At 44.1% G+C, this 13971-nt stretch overlaps 1 protein-coding gene across 2 annotated transcripts in view; it reads right to left on the reverse strand.

Annotated features, from left to right (window-relative positions):
* Positions 1 to 13971, reverse strand: part of arfgef2 (ADP-ribosylation factor guanine nucleotide-exchange factor 2 (brefeldin A-inhibited)) — a 29914-nt gene that overhangs the window by 12619 nt on the left and 3324 nt on the right. For both annotated transcript variants that reach the window (XM_037773099.1, XM_037773100.1), the window contains exons 3-25: positions 13161 to 13284; positions 12179 to 12325; positions 11151 to 11330; positions 9765 to 10095; positions 9480 to 9611; positions 9247 to 9350; positions 8548 to 8681; positions 7677 to 7911; positions 7395 to 7494; positions 7108 to 7247; positions 6773 to 6881; positions 6482 to 6671; positions 6215 to 6326; positions 5923 to 6128; positions 5727 to 5811; positions 3589 to 3760; positions 2926 to 3077; positions 2670 to 2798; positions 2332 to 2490; positions 1242 to 1389; positions 786 to 882; positions 610 to 650; positions 350 to 519 (exon numbers count right to left, since the gene is read on the reverse strand). In XM_037773099.1, coding sequence (XP_037629027.1) covers positions 350 to 519; positions 610 to 650; positions 786 to 882; positions 1242 to 1389; positions 2332 to 2490; positions 2670 to 2798; positions 2926 to 3077; positions 3589 to 3760; positions 5727 to 5811; positions 5923 to 6128; positions 6215 to 6326; positions 6482 to 6671; positions 6773 to 6881; positions 7108 to 7247; positions 7395 to 7494; positions 7677 to 7911; positions 8548 to 8681; positions 9247 to 9350; positions 9480 to 9611; positions 9765 to 10095; positions 11151 to 11330; positions 12179 to 12325; positions 13161 to 13284 — 3397 coding nt within the window. The remainder of the gene's footprint in view (positions 1 to 349; positions 520 to 609; positions 651 to 785; positions 883 to 1241; positions 1390 to 2331; positions 2491 to 2669; positions 2799 to 2925; positions 3078 to 3588; positions 3761 to 5726; positions 5812 to 5922; positions 6129 to 6214; positions 6327 to 6481; positions 6672 to 6772; positions 6882 to 7107; positions 7248 to 7394; positions 7495 to 7676; positions 7912 to 8547; positions 8682 to 9246; positions 9351 to 9479; positions 9612 to 9764; positions 10096 to 11150; positions 11331 to 12178; positions 12326 to 13160; positions 13285 to 13971) is intronic.

The raw sequence follows: 13971 nt of genomic DNA on the forward strand, positions 1-13971 counted from the left end.
GCTGCTTATTTGCACCAAAGAACCAAAGAAAATTCCTATTGAATACCTGATACACCTGGCAATAAATAAAGATTCCGATTCTGATGACAAGGTCGTGCAGACACACAGCCTGTGTAGAGACATAATTAATCTTGTGTCCCTATAGCGGTAATAAATCTGAGTCCTCAAGGAGGCAGCTACAGGACAAAACCAAGTGCACAGAGCAGCAGGGAGCGCCACCAAAAGAACACGGTGTCATTCCGCTGCTGCCTGCCTCCATCCCTCCCCACCCCTCACTAAAACACAGGAGACTGTAGCTCATACTTTCAGGTAACACATTTTAAAAGTCAAATCCTTTTAGTCCACTGACCTTGTTGAAGTGGTCTCCTATGACCTGCCAAATTCGAGACCACTGCAGCCTGATGCGGTTCATGTTATAGTAGGAGATTTCCACAATCTTTTGCAAGCTGAACATCCTGGGCTGGTGAGCCGAGGCCAGCTCATCCATGGACACAGCACACAACCACCGCACAAAGTCCACTAGAAACAATTAAAACACCAACACACGATGAGTAACTTCCTCTTTCTTTGTGATGTACACAAACTAGAGGTACTGTACGCCGCACTCACCTATTGCATTTCCATCTAGTCTGGTGGAACCAGTGAAGATCCTGCAAATATAAAAGCAGCGTTAGTATTTTGTAGGGGACAGAAACCTTCATTCATCACAAATGGCTGTATATAGATGAATTTATTATGTTATTACTGTCCTGTATGGGAGTACTTTTAAGGGCATACTGTCTCACCTGTCCACAGCTACCACCACACTCTGAGAGCTGGTCTCTCCTACGGACTCCTGGATGTGAGCCATCTGTCTCTTGTCCTGACTTCCCACCAGGTTACCTGCAACATCAAATACATTTAACGCAAGCTAATGTATACAGTCAGGCATCAGACACACATAACAAACTTTTAAAAACACAGAGAAAGGGGTATTAATGCAGAAATGTACGTGTGCTGTTGTATGTAATTAAGACTCTTGTTTTCACTAAGAAAGCCATTGTTTTCCATAAAATAGTAGCTGCTTTAGAGTTAATATTGGATATCCAGTGAATAAAATTTAACTATTACTATAGAAGCACAACAATAACTTGTAGTTTTGATGAGAATCCTCAAGATAGAGACACATTTAGTCGATGATTATAAGAGTTAGGGGTTAAATTGTGAGTAGAGGTCATGTTGTGTGTGCATGTGTGTCTTACCCAGGCCCAGGGGCATGAACTCCTCTGTGCCGGAGGGTAAGCCCCTGATGTTGGTGTCCTTGTCCCGGACCACCCCCGAGATGTAGCGCGTCTTTACCCCCGTGCCGATCAACTGGGCGAGCTCCAGCTGACTGATGCACCTCAAGATCTACAACACACAAAGCATGCACCACAGATAACTTCTAGGGGGGTTGCATTGTATGTTTGATTGATTTTAGAACAGCTGTGATCAAATCTGATGTGAACGATGGAAGCCCATTTCTGCCAAAATTATATTAAAAAAAGATCCTCATCTGTTATAATGAGAAATGTTCTCCAAATTATGACTTAGTATCCCAAAATAATATGAAACTTTCTCAAAATAATGACTTATAATTGCAAAAAAGTGAGTTAGTATCCCATCTCAAATATTGAGTAACACATTATTATGTAGAGATATTAAGTCAATAGTTTGAGAAAGCTTCTCATTATTTGAGTCATTATTTAGTTTGCCATTACAATGACTTCATTTTTTTCTTTTACTGGCGGACACTTTACTGGGCTTCCATACAGAATAGCTTTGATCCAGTTTATATGAAAATGTTATCATTAACAGTGATTATAAATTATCACATTTACTATTAAACTCTAATGGTCAAGGCATTTTCCTGTGTGGAGAGAACATGATTTACCAGGGCCCTGTTTATCATGCATCTAGGTATCTGTCCTGAAAGTTCACCAAAGATTAAAAGCATTAAAAGTTATTTATGATGCTTCCTATATTCAGGAGGACTACTCCTAGGAGGGAGCGTCATCACCGTTTTCAGACACAAAGAATAAATTATGATCTTTTGAAATATTCAGTGGTGAGATTTCGAAATGCAATTCTGTTTTACAAGCTTTTTTTATGTGGAAGCTTTATGTTAATAGACAAATAATATAAGCGACAAAACTATCTAGGTCATATATGAAAAAAATATGACTCCAAACTAAATCAATATCTTTAATCTCATAATCATATTTACAAATAATACTTCACAATATTTCTGAGTTTCAATCCCATTTTTCTCTGTGCTACTATCGCTCATATATGCCGTTAGCAGGGACTCACCTCATGCCAGGAGTTGCCCAGGTAGTTTCCGTCAGTGTGGGCCACAGTGATCAGGGTCTTGATGGTGTCGATGTTCTTCTGCTTCATCTCTGTGATGCTGGAACTAGCCGTCAGCAGGGTGAATCGGGCCAAGGCTTGGACATACGCGTCTCTCTCCAACTACAGACAGGAAGGCCAGTTACTACACAGTCACAGTCTCATGCCGTCGTAAACACTGAGAGCACTGAGCAAATATTAAAAAATAAAACTGACAGATCATGTGACCAGTTGAGAATAAATTCAAAATACACATAATATAAACACAAGGCTTGACGTGTGTGTGTAAAAGATCAACCGACCTGCATGTTGAAGATGCAGGCGATCCTGATGGCACATCGGATGCCCTCCAGACACAGTGAAGCCACCTCTGGGTCGTCACAGTCCTGCAGTCCCACACTGAACGCTGCCAGCAAGGGTGTCCACGCCAGCTACGACACACACAAATCATCAACAGGTGTACATTTCTAATGTTATGTTGGGTGTAACAGTTTGCCACTCTGGTCACAATAAGCATCCCACTGTTGAAAGATCTGGTTCAATCTAATCAGGAATTACCTTGAACATAGGCCTGACATGCTCCAGGTGTGTAGCGCTGAAGAAGGGGGCCTGAGCGTGGCTGACAGCCTCCATCAGAGCTTTAGCAGTCTTCGCCATCTGCTCCATCTCCATGTTGTACAGCAGACGCCGCTGCTTCTCACTGGCTACACCTGGAGGGAGGAGGACATAAATGCGTCTGAAGTTTTTCAGCAGTCAGTGAATGTTTTGTTGCCGAGTGGTTGGCCTCAAAGTCGGCGTTTCAACCCCCGGTTCCTACTGTCTACATTTCCAAGTGTCCTTGAGCAAGACACTGAACCCCAAGTTGCTCCCCTGGGCGCTTTACAGCAACTCACTGCTCCATATATATCATTTTGTTGTGTAATATGATTTGGGAGTTTGCTGTACGTTGACCTGATTTGGTTTTGGATGTTGGTAAAGTAAAACAACCTGCAGCAGCATGCCTTGTGGAATAATTGTGTGTATCTGTATTAAAGGATCGTTTATTGTAAAAAATAAAAGTCTTTGTTGTTATGACATTCTTAATGAAAACCATCAATGAGTACAGCAATCTATTTTTCACTTCAAACCAAGAGAGACATTCATTCGTGCATGCAGTGTGTGACGGACTGTTTTATTTCAGTGAGTAATTCAGTGACAGAATGAAAGGAGACAGGTACTCACCCTGCTTGGTGGACTTAGGGGTGATTGAGAACTCTTTGCTCTCCTTCATGGCGATCTTCTTGCCCGCGATCTCGTCGTATATGGAAGATAGATACTCCTCGGGCAGGTCCTTACTGTCGTTGATTCCGCGATTCATCTTGATGTACTGCTCCTTTGTCATCTTGTTCTTCACCTACGTAAATGAGGAAGATCGAGAAAGGGCAGTCGGAGCGATTAATTAAAAAGGAGGAAATCCACAGTTCATCTGATTTGCTGTTTTGATGTCTGGAAAGCGGTGGAGCCAAAAGAGAGTGTGTAATGTGGGGGGATTGTGGTTTTTAACTCCTTTGACTAGATTGTATCTGTAAACATAAAAAATACAACAGGCCAACTTAATAATTAGGCTGTCATATCACACTGGTCTGGATCAGTTAGAAACTAATATGTTCAAGCAGAAGGCCACTGAAGGAAACAGACTATTGCTGCAGCTCCTTTGTCTTGTGGTGCTGTACGGAGTATAGTGCATCTTTTAATTTACTGCTGTCAATAAAGTATTTTCATTGTCTGACATTGTCTCATCGTCTCTCTCTGTCTCAACTCTCCCCGTGGCTTTATTCTCTGTGTGTGTCACAGTATGCCATATTATACACCTGCTTTTCCCAGACTGTAAATTTCAGATGCGGTTTCCTCTGTCACAGTGGTCTGTCAGCAGTGATAAATCAGCTGCAGCAGCTTTTTTTGCCAAATTTGTAGACGGCAGCGTTGAGACAGATGCGGGCCTGCTGCCAACGCAAAACCAAACATTGAACCTTGTTGGACTTTTGCTGGCAAGACGCTGCTGTGCCGAATCAAATACAGTACACGCAAGCGCTGGCAGGTTACGGTTTGCTTTCATACTGTTTACCTTGGATGTAAACTCCTGTCTCAGAGTGTTATAAACTACTGTGCAGTGTTTTAGTGTCTGATAAGCGTTCAGGCTCATGGATCTGTTATTCTAACTGGACTTCCTGCATCGTAATTCATCGTCTCGTCAGTAGCTGGAACAACACACCCCTACCAAAGCATCCCCTTGCTTTTTTTTTAACATAGAGCTGTTGTTGATCTGAACTCCTTAAAATACATGATGCATTTGCCAAAAAACACTTTTTAGCAGTGCTGCTTTTCTTACATTTTGCCTGCATAAATCTACGGAGTCTCAGAAGGGACATGGAGGGAAGAAAAAAAATCGAAGGTTGAAAAAAAGAAAAAGATTGCGAGATCTTGCAAAACTTTTGCTAAACTTTTGCAATTTCAGTCAATATAACAAAAAAATACTTCCACAGTTATCTTCCTCAGTGGGAAACAACCACAACAATGGAGCACACACACCAGGGGAGAGGTTCATAGAATTTGAGACAGGCGGCTGTGGCTTAGAGGTAGAGCGGGTCGTCCACCAATCGGAAGGTTGGTGGACGACCCGTGGCACTTGAGTGGTGCTATATAAATGCAAGTCCATTTACCATTTACAAAATAAAACCCCGCCACTAGGAGGCTAACGTTACTTCACCAGGAGGAGCAAAGGGCGGCAGCTCTGGCGGAGACGGACATTCAGTTAGAGGCTGTAGCAACAGAGAGTTTTTCTGATCCCGGACCGTCCCGACTGCAAACTTTTGCGCGGGTTTGCGCTGGATAAATTGGAGTTGCTACCCGCTCTCCTCCCAGCGAAGTAGTCTCCTAGCGGTGGGGAATGAGGCAGAGGGACCCAAGGGTGCTCTAGCTTGCTAATTCTTGTATCATTTGTGGTCTGATAAAACAGTAAATTCATCAAATTCAGTGCCCCATGTTGCGGCTTTCCAAGCTACTGCAGCTGTCATAGGGACCTTAAATGAAAACATTTTGTGAGATCCACAGAACTACATCTTTTTTTTTTCTCAACCTTTCATTTTTTCCCCCTCCATGTCCCTTCTGAGGCTCCGTATAAAACCTTGGTGTGATCTTTTAGTAAATAACAACAAACACAATGTGACTCTTTAGAGCCTAAGGAAAGGGCTGCAGATCCTTAACAAATATTCCACAGGGAGACGAGACACAGCTGCATCCTGGATGATACGATGGCCCACATATGGCGGTGATCATGGTGGTGATAGTGACGGGACATAAAAACAATCCCCAGCGCTCACCTGAGGACTGTGGAGGTCTGTGGTGAGCATAATGATGGAGTAGGCCAGCACGTAGGCAGTGTCTGCACTGGCAAACAGAGTCTGTCTGCAAAACAGGACACATATCAGGGCAACAGTTAGTAGTTTGTTTTTGATCAAACGGAGACTTTTGACAAGCACCATTTAATAGGTCTAATCAATCTAAGGTGGGCCTTACCCCTGGTTGCACTCCAAGTATCGAGCAGCGAACTTCTCCATCAGCCTGTCGATCTTCTGGGCCTCACCGGGCAGCCTGAAGCCTTCCAGGAACGCTCTGAGTGCAGAGACAAAGTCCCGCCCGCAAAAGTCCAACTGGTCCACGTAGCAGTACATCACTTCTTTGTTGAACTTGATGTTCTCGCCCAAGTACTCTCCCACCTGGGTCTGTGGACGCAGAAGTAAAGGGGGTCAGGGGATTACTAACTTGAATACATTTTGTTGCTTGAATTTAAGTTTGTTTAATCCCTCACAGTGTCCAGTCTGTCCTCCTGGTGCAGGAACTGGGCGATGTCCTCGGCTACAGAACCCAGCATGCCCTGGTCCTGCAGGTACTGGATACCTCGTTTTGGCTTCTTGTTGAAACTGGGGAGAGAACAGAGGAAACATTTAATGTTCATGTTTTCTAAAACAAGAACAAAAAGGTATATATGTGAAACTATTCCACACTCTGTCGGACTGCTGCATTGATAAAGGCTGGTCCTAATAATCCTAACCAGGTTGAGGAAAAAGGGGCTCACAGTTCAATGCCGTGCTCGATGATGTCCTTCTGCTGTTTGATAACCTCGTACTGCTCCGGATGGTCCGCCTGGGAAGCCGCCACGCTGGAGGAGACGGTGGAGTCTAGTGAACTGATGCTGTCTCGACGTCCTGCCAGCGGATCTGGGAGCTTCAGCTCTCCTCCCTCACTGTCAGATGGATGCTCCTGGCCTGCCAATACATCACACACACAATAAGTATATCTTTAGACCCCCAACTCCCAACCCTCTCCTGTGCATTGTTCACATATTTACAGTACTCTACACACTTACCAAGGTTAGCTTGAAGGTTTGGATTGACATACATGTCTTTGCTCCACTCCACCATACATTTGAGGATGGACACCAGACACTCCAAACCCTTTTTACGTAGACTCAGCTCCTGTGGATGTTAAGAGGTGTTACACACAAAACATGAAAGCTCCTGCATCACGACATTACAACTAGGCCCTTATAATTTTAGAGATATGTGTAGTGAACAACTTAATATCTAGAATGTAAAATATAACATGAAACATTGAGGAGTTATTGTCTGTCCCTGACCAGAAACATAACCAATCAATCATGGTGTTGATCCTTACAATATGCAACAGAGAGTGTACGTATACCTGCAGAGGAGTCATCCCCAGCTCCTGGCCACTCCTACCCTGAGCGATCTTAGACAGGTCGTTGACAAGGCGCTCAAAGATGTTGGCTGCATTCAAGTCACAGTCATAGTTCACGTAGATGTCAACCACGCACTGGGCATCTGATGGGGAGAGAAATTAAGGACCTATATCAACCCGTTTGTTTGGAGCACCTTTAACATCTTGATGTATTTCATGTCTGGAAGGCTGTACTGTATGTGTATTTTCTAGTTTTTAGTCGAGAAAAGATTGTGACAGTGGATTTGTACCTGCACAGATGCGTGTTAGAGTCTGGATTACCATCCATTTGTGCTCAAAGGAGCTGGTCGACGTCTCCAGGATGGTCAGAAAAATCTCCCGGAAAAACACCTGAGGCGACAGTGTGTTAGCGTGACTCTTTAAAACCAAACAAGCTGCACCCAACATCAATGTTCTAATAAAAATTTTAAAAGTATAACAGGTACATTTCTCTCTTCAGTCTAAAAAGGTATGCCACGCAAACAAAGTCAGCACAGATGACACAGTGTGTTCCTGTTGCTCTATGTCTGTACCTCAATCTGCATCTTCAGGTGGACCTTGAAGTGAGAGAGCAATGTGAGGAAGATCGCCAATGAAAGCTCAAAGACCTCAGGTACGGAGGAGACGCCATTTTTGGACAGCGCCACACACAGATACTGTTTGATGGCGTTGACGAACATCTCGTGAGTGCGAAACACGGGCCCGGCGCCTTGTAGCACGGAGAGCAGCAGCTGCAGGGAGACAATCTTGGACCGCAACTCATGGGACCTGCAGAGGAGAGGGATTGTATGGGCATCAGTGTACATATAAAGGGAGTAAACACTGAAGAGGCATATACAGCAACATGCTCAGTAGACAGAGATGTGCCGTCAATAAATAGTGTTAGAGTTTCCTCTAAGTTGAAGGAAACACAAGATACTTGGGTATAATGGTGTTCCATCCTGGTATTTATTTAATGTAGGCCAGACTGACTTGTTTGTGAGCTCAGTTTACTCTGGCCTATTCACACTGACTGGCTCGGGGTCTAATGTTACAGTAACTGGAGACGACAGCGCCACACCGGGATGGAAAAGGGCAAGCTGACCTGTGGAGACTGAGGTAAAGCTTTGTGTCTAAGCCAAAGGTATTTCGATATTTTTTTTGGCAAACTGTTGCCATGTAAAAGACCAAAAGTGTGTCAAAGAAGGTTTTCAGAGTGTTTATGATTTAGGACGCATGTACCATGTTACCATCATCATATGAAATGATTCTAGATCAGGATGCTACAAGAAGAAATTTTTAAAATATTTTCATGGTGAGATGTCAAAAAGAAAAATGTGGTCGGCTGAGATAAGGTAAGACTTAAAGAGAAGTGGTTGTGCAAGTTATCGTGCATTTAGAGGCCATATGGAGCAGAGCACTCACTTTGGGTCTGGAGGTCCTTCAGCCAGAGGCTTCATGGAAAGTTTGCACAAAGAGCGGAACACCAGAAAGGCATCTTTCTGCAGGATGTGAGAGAATCGGGCGGCGCCGTGGGGTCCCTGCAGGGCCTCAGCATCCTGAGACAGACGGAGACAGTCAATAACAATGTGTCTATCCCTATAAACTGTGTCGGTACACTTCCATATTGATTGAGGTTAGTGGCAGAGCTCCAGATGTGTCCAAAGGACCTGAGGTTTGCGTCTTACCAACAGAGTAAACATGCTCCCTTCAAAAGTGTCTCATTTGACTTTTACTTATCACATTCTGGTATCAGCAACGCATTTCATTACTTTCCACATTCCAATCATATTTACTGAACTCCTCTCTCTCTTCAACCTGCCTTTGATTGGTCAGTAGGAGGAGCTTTTATACGAGTTGATCTCTTATCTGGAACATAACCTGCTCCGGAGCAGGTTAGCTGTTCAGCATAAGTTACCATGGTGATCTACCCCAGTAAGAAGTGATCCGCCTTTGTAGGACTGAAAACCATGAAGGTTTAACCCTGAAGTTACCTCGCTAACCACAAATCCTGCTTCGTAGTACAGTGAGATCTGCACTCTACTGAGGGCACTGTTCTAGTTTCATATATGTTTTCCCTCAGCACACACCTGACAAATAAACAAACCGATTATCACTGCTCACCAGCATGTCTGTGGAGGAAACAGAAGAGCGGTCCTCGATGATGCCGTTCATCTGCTGACCCTCCGTTCTGACTCTGGGGGGAGCCACTTCTGTCTGCTCACCTCCTGGAGGAGAGATCAGAATGGATGTTTTCAGGTCATGATCGTGACCCCGCCGACAAGTGTATCGACATTTATCAGAACAAAAGAGACAGAAGACATAAAGAAAACTAGCGTAGATGAGTAAGTTCTGACCTGTTCCGATGTGTATCTGTGTTGGCTGCTGCTCTCCCTCTTCTTCAGTCGCCCCTGACTCTGGTTTGTCCACTTCCTCAGCTGCTGTAGGAGGTGTCTCTACACCATCACCTTCATCTTCAAAAACGGAATCTGATGTCATCAAATAACGAGTATGAAGAGTCATGAAGACTAAAGAAGCTAACTGCACAATCCACTGTTACACTTCAGACTTCAGTTAGAGGAAAAACAAACAAAGAGACTTAGAATTTAAAGTGAAAGCTGGGGACTCAAGTTGAAACGTACCTCTCGATGGTGTGATCTGTTCTCCTCCTCCATTCATCGGAGCGTCGCCGCCCTCAGGTTCTCCGTTGATTGACGGTTTGTCGGGCGCTTGGTCCATGTCCTGGTCCTGGCCCGGGTCCAGGTCAGGGGCTGGCGGTGGGGGAGTGGAGCTGGTCTCGTTGGTGGTAGTGAGGTCTGGAGAACTGGCTGCCGGGGACGGGGAGCTCTGGGGCTCCGGAGTAGGCGTCCGGTCAGACCGGGGGGAGCCGGACCTCCGATTACCTGGGACCGGGGACGGGTTCTGCTGGGGTAGACGGAGCCGGTCCTTCTCCTGCTCCTGAGCCTCCAGAGCCTGTGGAAGGAGAAGAGGAGCCATGTAGAGGAACTGGTTTATACAAGGGAATTTGGAAGAACTTTATACAGGTTATTCCTAAAGTCCGACTGGCTGATTCACATCAAAAACCAGCGATGAACCTGTGATTCCACAATATTTCAATTAAATTAAAAATCTCAAGGATTTTAATTTAAATAAATGTCTGTTAAGTCACTATCTCTGAATGAGGAAACACAATGGTGATTAAGCCTATGGCCCACTTGCATTCCCGGGAAAAATCACAAGCGGCGCTCTCTGAGAGGTGAGATCCAACAATTACTGCTTATCGCCAATGGTGCTTCCAAAAAGAATGAAACAGAGGTCTTTGAGGTTGTAACTTTAAAGAAGTCTCCACTAACTAACCTAGATTCAATATCCTTCTGCCAGGTCTGGCAGCAGTTGGCTGGGAAGGTCCGATGACATCATTCTGCATAATAAGTAGCCATGTGCTTCTGTTTACAGCTGTGCACATCTGTGCTTCATGGCCATGCCGGAACACGTAATGGAAAGCAAATAAAAATTAAAAATAAAACCTGCTAGACTTTCTGTCGGGATGTCGTGAGACGTCCCAGAGGCGGCGTCGGTTGTCATGTACTATGACACACTACATGAGATAAAACGATCGATTTTAACACTCATTTATCGTTCCCGATCCGAGTCGACACCCTACAACGGCTGTGTCGGGCTACAACCGGGCTGATATCGTGTAGTCTGAACCGGGCATTAGGTGGTGTAAAGACTAGCCAGCCAGTTACAGTCACATCCACAGCAGTAGCCATAATCAGCACCTGGCTTTCCTCCTCATGCTGTTGCTTTTGTGCAGCCTAGAAGTCGCTTTGTTTTGCAGATGTTCATTTAGTATATTGCTTAACAGAAATTTTATTTTTTTTGTAATCACTTTAATCAGAAATCCAAATGACCTGAAGTCCCTTTTGGCCATTCAATGTAATTGAAAAGAGAGTGCGGAGGAGAAATCAACAATGTCCCCATGTTTTCAGTTGTATGGAAAGAGTAACACTGTTGAATGTACTAACAGCCTGGTTCTCCATGCGTGTGAAGATAACGTTGAGCATCTGTGTGAGCGTGGCTTTAGCGGTGGTCTGGTTGATGAGGTTGCGGCTGGCCAGGTAGATGTTGTAGCAGGTTCTGACGGTGAGGAGCACCGTGCCTTCGTGAATCTCTATGTGAGGGGAGGTCACCGCCGTCAGCAGGGCCTGGACGGAAGAAGAGAGGAGGAAGTCAGAGTTTATTAGACAGGATGTCTTGTTCAGAAGATGCTGCTGCTGCACCTGCTGAGTCACCGCTCCACTTCCCTATATGTGGTGCACTAAAGCCACAGAAGTATAGTATTCATACTCTGCTACTGCATGTTTGGTGACAAATTCAACTTTGATGATACTCAAAAGATGATTTTCAAATCTAAAATCTATTGGAAAAATATAAAAATATATATAATTTCATGTCGAAGTCTGTATTAGTGAGTTTAAGTAAACTGCCCTGACATTCAGGTCTCCTTCAGCGGTGAATGTTAGATGAACTGATGTTAATAATCTGCTATAAATCTTTTGTCAACAGTGATAAAACTTAGTGCTTCCAACAGCAGGAGAGACTTTGCCCTTTCCACACAACCAGGATGTGTATTTCATTCACCGAGAGGAAACTTCAGTAGGTTATGACTCACACCTACTACACAAACACAGGGCAGGTTGTCAAGTCAAAGAAGAGACCAGGAAATGTGAATAAATGTTAGAAAAAGTCTGAGAAACACTGTTAAAGTGTCCATTAATTAAGATGTATTACATGGTCAATGGTATATTGATCCTTTCTCACAAATCCAAATATGAATATAATAGATATTGGACACTTTAAAAAAAAAAGTACTAGTGTGAAACCTGTTCAGAAAGAAAATAAATCATTAATCATTGCTGCTCTTTAGATTCATTAACAGATTTTCCGTTTCTCAGTCCCGACTGTTTGACCTGATTGGGTTTCTAATAAACAACAACACTGACAGCTGGAGGATCTGAAGGCTGCCAGATGTGCGGAGAGGCGCTGGATTTACCTTGATGATCTGCAGCTGGACTCCCTCGTCGGTCTGCGGGCCTTGGAAGCAGTTGCAGACGACTTCCATCAGCCGGTCGATCAGCCTCTTGCCCGGGGTTCTGCTGTCCGGAGCGTTCCCTGTGATGTGGCCGTACGCGATCAGCTTCTACGGGGGACAAACGGTGCACAGGTTAGGGCAGCGGGTGTAATTCTCTGAGTAGTTTGGGCTCTTATTATTTAGGGTGTTATTAAAGTTATTTTTATGGGATGTGATGCACATTATTCACTTAACGCTTGTGGCTTTGCGTTTGTATTGAGGTGTACGGAGAAATTTAGGGTTCATTTATGTGAGTCCTCAAGCGTTACTAAGCATGTGTTTAAGGACACTACGGGGATTTAGTATTACACTTCTATGAAGTTGAGGGACTTTCCAGATTCAAAAAGGAATTGTCAACCTTCGAAGGCGCAGATTCACATATCCTGACTTTTAGTTTCAAGTATAGGTCACGTCCCAAAACACTGGATCCTGCATTTCCCATAATGCAGCAATATAATAATTATTATTATTGTTATTAAATTGTAATAACCACAATAATAATAAACTATATTGATACAACACCTTTATAAACAAACTTAAAAAAGGTGCTTTTCATGGTTTAATCATGACGAGACAAGTGAAACCAGGCAGTGATGGGTATAAAAATTAAATAAAACCCATAACATGTACATAATGTAAAACAGAGTCTCTTTGTAAGTCTGAGTTGGTGTGTGTGTAATGCAGAGCCATTGTTCCAGGTGCACGGCAGATATGTGAAACAGGTGGAACAAGATTTCGCCGCCCCTGCCACCACCACAGCGTGGGTAAATAATACCTTGTGTGAGAAAGCGAAAGAGTCATGAAAGAAACAGAAGATGTTGAGTTTATTTAACTGTATTCATGTGTACACATGCCTGCGTGTGTGTGTGTGGGTGTGGATGAGGGTGTGTCAGTGAATACTAACCTGCAGACAGTCCAAAGAGGTGCTAACTATCCGGGGGGACTTTGACTGACAGGCCAACTCGAAGGGCAGCACGTATTTGTCAGCCTCGATGTAGTTGGCTCTGGGTGGGACCACGGTTCCATCTCTGCAGGGTGAGGAGAGCAAACAGCTGGGTCAACTACAAACACAGGCCCAATGAAACCTAACGGCAGATCATCACAAGTGCTGCTGTGTAAAATATTTTACTGTACATTTATATTTTCATGGAGCATTAAGCTTTACATTTAAACCTCAGGAAAGCATCATGGTAGAGCAGATATATAACCTGAAGGCTGTCTGAAGTGCTGCTGATATACTCCAAAGTAGCACCGATAAAAGCAGCAAACCACCTCAGTTTCAAATCACAGTGAGCAGCTGGGGTTTACTGCAGATTATTACACGGCTGTGTTGAATACTCGATTCTGATTGGTCAATCAAGGCGTTCTGCGGTCTGTAATTTCTGTATTACAGACCGTGCTATGTATAACATACCGTTGCTATGGGCGCAGCTCTGATGTCGGAATCTGGCGGACCGTTTTTTGTGTCAAAATATTGATTTCTTCAGTAAGTAGCCGTGTAATAAGCGGGATAATGTACAGCTAGCAGGTCATTGTTGTGAAAGAATCTCCTTTAGGGTGATGAGAGACCCCTCCGCTTTGTGTTGGGGTGCAGCATCGCCCTGTTGGGGATGCTTTCACAGCAATGACTGGCTCGCTTTACATTATCCCTTACCTGCTTCAGGGCAAACCTTACTTCCACTTCTTGACTCACGTCACAAGAAAACCAAACTTTG

The sequence above is a fragment of the Sebastes umbrosus genome, chromosome 6 (genome assembly GCF_015220745.1).
Source record: "Sebastes umbrosus isolate fSebUmb1 chromosome 6, fSebUmb1.pri, whole genome shotgun sequence".
Taxonomy (NCBI): domain Eukaryota; kingdom Metazoa; phylum Chordata; class Actinopteri; order Perciformes; family Sebastidae; genus Sebastes; species Sebastes umbrosus.